We start from the raw sequence: 10,000 nt of genomic DNA on the forward strand, positions 1-10,000 counted from the left end.
TTCAGTAATGATCTGAGCAGTAAACTCAAAACCATTGTCTGATTGAAGAATTACAGGAGCCCCCAAGAGAAGAAAAATATCAGCTAGTTGGAATGCTACTTCAGCTGCACGCTTTGATTTGAGTGGACGCAGAACGCAAAACTTTGTTAAGTGGTCTTGGTAAACCATAATCCATTTGTAAGTTCTACACGACATAGACTGCATGTCAATAAGATCTACCTGCCCACGTGATGAAAATTCACTACTCAGAATAGGTTTAACCACAACTCCCTTTGTCATTGGTCGCTTTCTCTTTTTCTGGCATTCCTGACTCTTAGTGTTCTTCCTTTCACTAGTTGTACGAATGTCCTCAATAATTTGGAAATATTCTTCTTTCGGAATGAGATATTTGCGACACTTCTCATACCTAGAATATAATTCTTCACGAAATTTTAACTCTATGCTTTCAGACATCTTGTGAAGGAACTGGCTTCAACTGGAATCAGCAAAGATACTCGGAGCTGAGTGTTTAGTGTGTGCTCTCAATGTGGCTGAGCTGAACTGACTGATTAGTATTGGTGGGTGTATCACTGTCAATGACGTCATGGCTGTCAATGGACGTCAAACCGCTAGTTCACATCGTCAAACCACTAGTTCACATTTTGCCTAATTCAAAACAGCCATATAGTGTAACAAGCATGACAATAATTCAGTCGTTTCATGAAATGGCTATAATTTTCAGTCATTTCGTGAACTGACTGGCCTCCACAGGCAATACATGTAATGACTAAGAATTTCAGTCATTTCACGAAATGACTGATTTCACAGTTTGACTGTAACATATATATATATATATATATATATATATATATATATATATATATATATATATATATATATATATATATATATATATATATATATATATATATATATATATACGAAGAATAATTTTCGTCTTGTAGGTTATCACATTAGTACGTCTGCGTTTATTCTTTCTTTGTATTGCTTTGAGTTCCAAATCACTAACATTCCTTTACGTCTCTAACATACATACATACACACACACAAAAGAAAAAAAAAGCTCATTTCTTTGTATATGGGGAGGGATCTTCGCCTTTGCTATCCTACATCTCTTTAAAAGTAGTCCAAGTTATCACGTGTCTCGTCAGGGTCATTAAGTCCGAGGGTGTTTGTTCTTCCTTTCTGTCTCATTGTGTTCCAATTCACTACCACTCACAGATTTAAAGGTGCACCGTTTTAGCTTCTGCGTGTCCTCTCCCACTCACTCTAATGCCAAAACTCTTTTATAGTTCCTTGCAATTAAGTTATCATTCACGAACATTTACAGCCAGTTTTAAAATTACACCTTTTTGGCTTCTGCGTGTCCTCTCCCACTCACTAGAAAGACAATTATCGTATAGCTCCGTGACATTCATCTGCACACACTTCTGACCTAACCTGCACTCAGCAATTTATATATTTTTCCTCCTATTACTCCTTATTTAACAGCAATGCATCTACCAATCCAAACAGTCCTAACTTCTCGTCATTATCCTAAACACTCGTGATCCATACACTCCTCCCACAAACACCTCCACTTAGTTCATTCTTTCTCTTAAATAGTGTAGGTCACTGACATACGTTCCACCTTGCTAAGCACTCAATAATTTAGTCTTCCTCCTCCTATATCCTTTTCATTCAACTATCATACGTACGCTGTTCCTTCAAACACTGCCATTAATTTACGTTTCTCTCCTCGATAATTTAACTACCATATACTTCTGCTTTGCCAAACACTCAGTGATTTATTCCTCCTACTTGTAGATGCTCTTGATTCAGCAACACGTGTATGCTCTGTCCAAATACTAGTGCTAAATAATGTACTTCACTAACATACCTTTTCACCTTGCTAAACTTTGTCCAAATAATACTGCTAATTTACTCGTTTCTCCTAAATAATGTCGGTCACTAACACGCTGCAGCCTTGCCAAAGAAAATAATTTAGTCTTTGTCCTCTTCTATTCTCTTAATTCACGAACATGTGCGTCCACCTTTCCAAACACTCACTAATTTAGCTCTGTCTCCTCCTAAATGCTCATAATTCACTAATATACGCTCTCCCAAACACTCACTAATTTACATTATTCTCCTAAATACGTAGTTCTAATTCAAGACTATACGCTTCTACCTATCCCACCACTCAATGATTTACGCATTTCGGCACCTACATATACAGAATTCATTAACACATGCCCTGTAAACACTTACTCTACTGTGTCCTTCATCTATGTATTCCTAATTCACTGACAAACTCTTCTTTAGCTAAAATATCACAAAGTTGTCTCTTAATTCACTAACATAAGCTCACCAAAACAGTGCCATTAACTTGCGTCTTTCTCTTAAATATGCATTTCTAATTCACAAACAAACGTTTTTACTTATCTCTTCACCAACTAATTCGCGTTTTATCCTCCGAAATGCTCCTAGTTCACTAACATTCATAAGCTCCCAAAACACTACCACATAATTCAATATGGTCAATTTACTAACATAACCTTATATAATCAGCAATATAGTGCCACTAATCTACCTCCTTTTTCTGGCTCTTCTTTTGTATTTCCTTTTATTTTACTGGGGGGAGGATCTTCTCTTAGCAACACCTAACTCACTACCATACTCTTCTATTTAGCCAAACACTAATCCACGTGCCTTTTCTCCTTCCATACTCTGCTCTTAGAAACTCACAACTCACTCACTCTATTATTAGCTCAACACTAACCCAAGTGTCTTTTCCCGTTACACACTTTGCCAGACATTATCTACACTCTTCTCCTGGATACTAACTAACATACAAGCATACTGTTCTACCTAACCAAACACTAAACCACGCGTCTTATCCCACACTATGCCAAACATTACCTACACTATTCCAGATACTAACCCACAAGCAAACTCTTCTACATAACTAATCTTACACACTATGGCAAACATTACTTCTGGACACTAACACACTCACTGTTCTATTTAGCCCAACACTAAGCCACGCGTCTTTTTTCCCCTTCCACAGCCAGCATCAGCAATGACATCCACAGAGGCGCGAAGGACGAGCCTCGGTTCGGGGAGTCCATTCAGAACGTGACGGTGGCAGCGGGTCGCGAGGCAAGACTGTCCTGCATAGTGGATAACCTCGGCACCTACAGAGTGAGTGTTCTGGCTTGAGGGGGCGGGGAGCGGGGAGAAAACTGGGGTCTGTGGAGTGAGGGAGGAATGGTAGTGGGTGTTATTTGTGTACCGGTGTGTGGGAGTGGGGTATAGTAGCGTCTGTCTGTGTGTCTCTGTGTGTAGTGTGTGTGTTGCTTTAAACGCTGAGAGATGAGAATTCTGCAGTTGGATTAAATCAAGCGATATATCTATGCTCGGAAATCACTATATATTTATTTCAAGGTGGAGATTTCAAACGAGCATTGTAAGGAAAGAGGAATGTATGCTGGGAGGGACTGCATATGTGTGTGTGTGTGTGTGTGTGTGTGTGTGTGTGTGTGTGTGTGTGTGTGTGTGTGTGTGTGTGTGTGTGTGTGTGTGTGTGTGTGTGTGTGTGTGTGTGTGTGTGTGTGTGTGTGTGTGTGTGTGAGGTAGTGTATGAAGGTGTGAAGAGTGCAAGGCTGTGTGAAGGTCAGTATGAGTATAAAATAAGGTGAGATGGAGCGTAAATGAAGCTACAAGGAGTGTCAGAATACATAATGGTGAGTATGAGTAAAGGACTGAGGAGCGCCAGAATGTATGAGTATGAATAAAAAGTGAGGTGGAGTAAGATGTATATATGTGAGGAGTACCGGGGTGTATGAGAATGAATATAGCTGTAAAATAAATTAAACACCTTGAGTATAACTTATGAGATTACAAGTGTCAGTATGTATGAGTGAATGCGGGTTAAAATTGATGACCAGGAAGTACATGAGAGCGTGAGGAGTGTCAGGCAGCATGAGGGAGAGGAAAGTAAGAGTGATGCAGGCTGTGAGAGGTGGCGTGAGGGTGTGAGAGTGTGAGGGAGTTGAGAGTCTCACTATACGTACAAGTGACTAGAAGGGGGAGGGAGAGAGACAAGGGGAAAGATTGAGTGCGTTGGTGGAGAAAGAAGTGGAGAAGAGAGAGAACGAGAGCAAGAGAGAGAGAGAGAGAGAGAGAGAGAGAGAGAGAGAGAGAGAGAGAGAGAGAGAGAGAGAGAGAGAGGAAAAAAATATCTCTGGCCTGGGAAATTAAGGGGCCCAGCGTTCGGTTATCAGAGGAAACAGACATAAGACCGAAGCGGATATTACACAGACTGGGAGACACTGCCTGGCATCCGACCTGTGGCTGAGAACAGGTAATGAGACTAGACAGAGAGAGAGAGAGAGAGAGAGAGAGAGAGAGAGAGAGAGAGAGAGAGAGAGAGAGAGAGAGAGAGAGAGAGTTTTATTCACTACTTATCCACTACTACTACTACTCTCTCTCTCTCTCTCTCTCTCTCTCTCTCTCTCTCTCTCTCTCTCTCTCTCTCTCTCTCTCTCTCTCTCTCTCTCCGTACAAGAGTTTTTCCATTAATCATGCACGCCACTACTCACGGACGAGACAAAATAGAGAGAGTTTTATTAATCGAATGAAGCGAAAAATTGGAAAATTGTTCAGTAAAGTGTCTGGAAGGAAGTGATGGATGACGCTGCAGAGAGAGAGAGAGAGAGAGAGAGAGAGAGAGAGAGAGAGAGAGAGAGAGAGAGAGAGAGAGAGAGAGAGAGAGAGAGAGAGAGAGAGAGAGAGAGAGAGAGAGAGAGAGAGAATCTTAATGGTTATGCAAACATGCTAATGATCGGACAGATACTAAACCAATTTGTCCTTTGACTTTCTTCCTCTGTATTTTTCTTTCCCCTCGTTTTTTTTCACTGAGAGGCGAAGGGAAAGAGGGAGAGGGGAGAGAGAGGGAGAGAGGGATAGAGAGACGGGAGATAGGGGAGAGAGGGAGAGGGGGAGACGGTGAAGCCTGAGGAAGAGCTATAAAGGAAAGACAAGAGAGAAAGGGAGGAAAGGGAGGGAGGGAAAGAGGAAAAAAGGGACAGTCATGTGTGGAAAATCGGTTTACAAAGAATTAAGTAAAGGAGAAAAGAAGGAAAAGGTGTGAGGGAAAGATAGAGAATATGTGCTTTAATATTATGACTCCCTTTCTGTGTGTGTGTGTGTGTGTGTGTGTGTGTGTGTGTGTGTGTGTGTGTGTGTGTGTGTGTGTGTGTGTGTGTGTGTGTGTGTGTGTGTGTGTGTGTGTGTGTCTGTGTTTGTCTGTCTATTTCGGTTTTTCGTTCTTTCTCCTTCCCAGTCTCTCTCTCTCTCTCTCTCTCTCTCTCTCTCTCTCTCTCTCTCTCTCTCTCTCTCTCTCTCTCTCTCTCTCTCTCTGTGTGTGTGTGTGTGTGTGTGTGTGTGTGTGTGTGTGTGTGTGTAATATGGAAGAGAATGTGCTCCTGCTGTGTGTCGTGTGACTTTTTATAGCTGGACTGTTTCTATCTTTAATGAAGCGAGAGAGAGAGAGAGAGAGAGAGAGAGAGAGAGAGAGAGAGAGAGAGAGAGAGAGAGAGAGAGAGAGAGAGAGAGAGAGAGAGAGAGAGAGAGAGAGAGAAAATCCCTACAAACCCTATCCACCTACAGAAAAAAAAAGCATACACAAGAAAAAAATTCATAGCTGTATTCGGGAACAAAAAGAAAAAAAAAAGTTTCAAAACAAGAGAATCCTGTTCGGTTGTGTTTCGGATCATTCACGAAGCGTCTCTCTGCCTCGACCTTAAAGAGACTTATCTCATCCGTATCCGCAGACGTTACTGGAATACGGAGAGGAGGAGGAGGAGGAGGAGGAGAAAGAGGATGAGGAGGAGGAAGGGGAAGGAGAGAGAGAGAGAGAGAGAGAGAGAGAGAGAGAGAGAGAGAGAGAGAGAGAGAGAGAGAGAGAGAGAGAGAGAGAGAGAGAGAGAGAGAGAGAGAGAGAGAGAGAAGGAATGGAATGTCTGAAGGAAACACAAAAAGATTTCGAATGCAAAAAATATAACATTAAAACAAAGACGAGAGAGAGAGAGAGAGAGAGAGAGAGAGAGAGTTGTAGGAATATGAAACCCTGAGGAATCCTATTTGGTTTCAGTGGTCAAGATAATTGTTTCGAATCAGAGCTCGGAGCCTCAAATGTTTCTGTTTTGGTATAATCTTTAATTCTGAATTGAGGGAAACTGCTTCGGGAGGAGGGATTACGTTATTATTATTATTATTATTATTATTATTATTATTATTATTATTATTATTAATAGTAGTAGTAGTAGTAGTAGTAGTAGTAGTAGTAGTAGTAGTAGTAGTAGTAGTAGTAGTAGTAGTAGTAGTAGTAGCAGCAGCAGTAGTAGTAGTAGAGTAGTAGTAGTAGTAGTAGTAGTAGTAGTAGTAGTAGTAGTAGTAGTAGTAGTAGTAGTAGTAGTAGTAGTAGTACAAATACCAAACACTTTTAGACTTTAAGTAATTTCTATTTTCATAACGTTACTTAAGCTTCTTTTCTGATCACGTTTCCCTCTTAAAGTCCTCCTCCTCCTTGTTCTCCACTCACTGCCCCTGCTGCTCCTCCTCCTCCTCCTCCTCCTCCTCCTCCTCCTCCTCCTTCTCCTCCTTTCTTCGTCCCTCCATCATCTCTTTGTCTCTGAGCGGCGTGACGTCACAGCTTTGATCACACCTGACCTCATCGCTTGACCTGCCTTGCGAGATGACCCTAGCTGACGCGGCGTCCCTAGAGGAGGAGGAGGAGGAGGAGGAGGAGGAGGAAGAGGAGGAGGAGGAAGAGGAGGAGGAGGAGGAGGAGGAGGAGGAGGAGGAGGTGGTGGTGGTGGTGGTGGTGGTGGTGGTGGTGGAGGAGGAGGAGGAGGAGGAATGGTGGCTGTAATCCTTGTCGTCCGCCAGCTTGGTCTTGGCACCTCTCAGCCCAGACTGTCGTACCGCCTTTGTGCTCTGAGGCTTAAGGCTTTACACTTAGTCACTTATTTACTTGCCAGGCGATACAAGACTTAAAAAATAACTATATAATATGTGCACTTAAAGCCATAATTGCAGACTTATCCTTTGTATCCCGTGTGTAGTTGTTATTTTTGTACCTTTCTGTAGTTTTGCCTGACAGTGTATGAAAAGTACGAATGAAAACCGCTACTTCTTGTTTACCTTGATGTTTCTTTTTTTTTTCAACTATCCATGTATTTATTTCAGCTTCATGTTCTTTTATTCATTTACTTATTCATTTATTCATTCTTATATCCTTTTTTTTATAATCTATTGATCATCGGTGCAAATACATAAAAAAAGTGCAATGCACATATAAATGGTAATCGTAATAACAGGTATAATTTTCATTTTACGCCACTGTCAATATTGCATAAACTTTATGATAATTATATTTTTATTTTCATTTATCATTTACTTGTGTAAAAGTAAAATTAGGCTGGCAATAAATGAAAGTTGAGATTCCTCAGTTACATCAAAATTTTACCTTGAACACACACACACACACACACACACACACACACACACACACACACACACACACACACACACACACACACACAGCTTATTCATCCACTACACTCAAATGATTCAGTCACGCGACAAAACGGAAAACGATAAATGGGTAAAGTACAAGAGTATATTTTCATTCTACAGACCTTACTCATTTCCTACTTTCGTCCATAATCACACCAATAGTAATACATATTTTATCATTCACAAATATCCTCATATGCTTAACTATTCAAAGATTTTAACTCTTACACCTGCATTCTAAAACTGCTTGGGCTCTCATCAGAAATATTTTCAAAAGCCAAAGATAATTAGCTTCTCACGAGTCTTTTTTTTTTTTTTCTCCATTAGGCAGAATCTTTGTTGACTGTCACTAGAATCATGAAAGCACCCTTGAAAACCTCAATAACCTCCACGAAATTTGTAATGACAATGACAGATACTCAAGACGCCGAGAGGATTAATGAAGTAGAGTCTTTATTACATTAGAATCACGAAAACACCTTCAAAACTATAATAAGCTCCACTAGACCTAAAGTAAATTAGTAAAGTAAGTTGAGTTTAGAGACCAAACACTTCATAATGCTGAATCTTTGTTAAAACACCACTGGAATTGTGAAAACACCCTTCAGATCCAACCTTCAAATAACCTCCACCAGATCTACTATAACAAGTCGACTTAAGATACTGATGATGCAGAGTCCTCGCCATGAACCACAACTAGAATAATGAAAACACCTTGAGAACCGTAACAACCTTCACTCGATTCCTTAAAACAGAAGTAAGACAACGAAGCGCTTCATGATGCAAAGCCCAAGTTAAATCATCAAAAGAATCATGAAAACGCTACTGATAATCATAATAACTTCCAGTAGATCTGTTATAAAAAACTGAGGTGATTAAGACCTTTGATAATGCAGAGTTCCTGTCAAACAACCACTAAAATCATGACGGCACCCTTGGAAACCCTTACAATCTCCACTAGATCTGTTATAACAAGTCGAGGTAAGACGCAAAAACACTTGACAATCAAGAATCCTTGTTCATTAAGCCATCCACTGTTATTTGGCACATCTTTCCTTAATAATTACCGACTCTGAGACATCTTTTCCATGTTCTCCAGCCACCTCTAAGTATTGTACCCGCCAGAAATTGCAGTCTCTTCTTTTTCTATCCCGTTGTTTCGTGTAGATTTCATAGTTTCCACACAATGCTTCTAGTGCTGTTAATTGTTAAATATCGCACTGAAACCCTTAAATCGCCACCAGAATCATGAAACCACTCTTGAAAATCATAATAACCTCCACTAATTTTATTATAACAAGTCGAGGTAAGCAAGACGCCAACACACAACAGAAAAAAAAAAAAGTAAAAATATCGAGCATTCACGCCAGTTTCAGAAGTCCCCTCAATGTGCCTCGTGTATTTATCTTTTACAAATACCACCCATTGCCCTTTATAACCCGGCGCTGTGCTCGGTAAAGGCAACAAGCAGGAGGTTTTAAACTTACATTCAATTCTCCATTCGTTGCGCCAGTTTTAATTTTTGGTTCACCGTAAAAGCGCCACTGATTTATATCCGCCGGGGGAAATTTTCGCCTCAAAATATTTTCTACCAAGTCTCTCTCTCTCTCTCTCTCTCTCTCTCTCTCTCTCTCTCTCTCTCTCTCTCTCTCTCTCTCTCTCTCTCTCTCGTTTGTTGCTCGTAGTGGCGTTTTGTTTCCCTTTTGTGTCATAATTTACTTTTAAAACAGTAGCGGAATAGCGAAAAGCAGAGAAACACACACACACAGAGAGAGAGAGAGAGAGAGAGAGAGAGAGAGAGAGAGAGAGAGAGAGAGAGAGAGAGAGAGAGAGAGAGAGAGAGAGCAAATGAACTCCCCCTCCACACCAAAAAATATGCAAGAAAGGATAAAAGAGGGGATGGTAGAGGAGAGAGAGAGAGAGAGAGAGAGAGAGAGAGAGAGAGAGAGAGAGAGAGAGAGAGAGAGAGAGAGAGAGAGATGCCTATGGGAATGACTGTACCCTCATACTCCCCCTGGGCGGCACTGTCTGTTATAATACAGTCGCTACAATCAACGACACGCCACAGACCACCTTGTATCAACGCGCGGGGACGAAGGGGCGCAATGATCTAGCAGGGAAAGGGCACAGGTCATGCTGGTCTCTTGGCGGCATCGTCCCCCAGGTACCCCTTCACCACCTATTCTAGCTGGGAAGGAGCAGGGAAGTCAACAGTCAGCATAGTTGTCGGTGAGGTGAACATCCTCTCCTTCAACAATCACGTAAAGAAAACCGCTAAGCCAAAGGTACAGTCGCCGTCATAGGTTGTGTTCTGCTTCGTCGCCATGATGAGTCGTAACCAGCCCAGGGTCAAAGGTTTGAAAAGCGGTGCATCGTGAGGAGAGGAGTGCGAGGTTCCGCCGAGAAAGGAGGAGCCAGAACTGGTTACGATTCATCA

The 10,000-nt window shown here is 41.3% G+C and overlaps 1 protein-coding gene across 2 annotated transcripts in view; it reads left to right on the forward strand.

Moving 5' to 3' along the window:
• LOC135090667 (hemicentin-1-like) overlaps positions 1 to 10,000 on the forward strand; it is a 168,270-nt gene that overhangs the window by 85,844 nt on the left and 72,426 nt on the right. For both annotated transcript variants that reach the window (XM_063987624.1, XM_063987623.1), the window contains one exon: positions 3,050 to 3,183. In XM_063987624.1, the coding sequence (XP_063843694.1) occupies positions 3,050 to 3,183 (134 nt within the window). The remainder of the gene's footprint in view (positions 1 to 3,049; positions 3,184 to 10,000) is intronic.

This window comes from Scylla paramamosain, chromosome 35, assembly GCF_035594125.1.
Source record: "Scylla paramamosain isolate STU-SP2022 chromosome 35, ASM3559412v1, whole genome shotgun sequence".
NCBI classification, from domain to species: domain Eukaryota; kingdom Metazoa; phylum Arthropoda; class Malacostraca; order Decapoda; family Portunidae; genus Scylla; species Scylla paramamosain.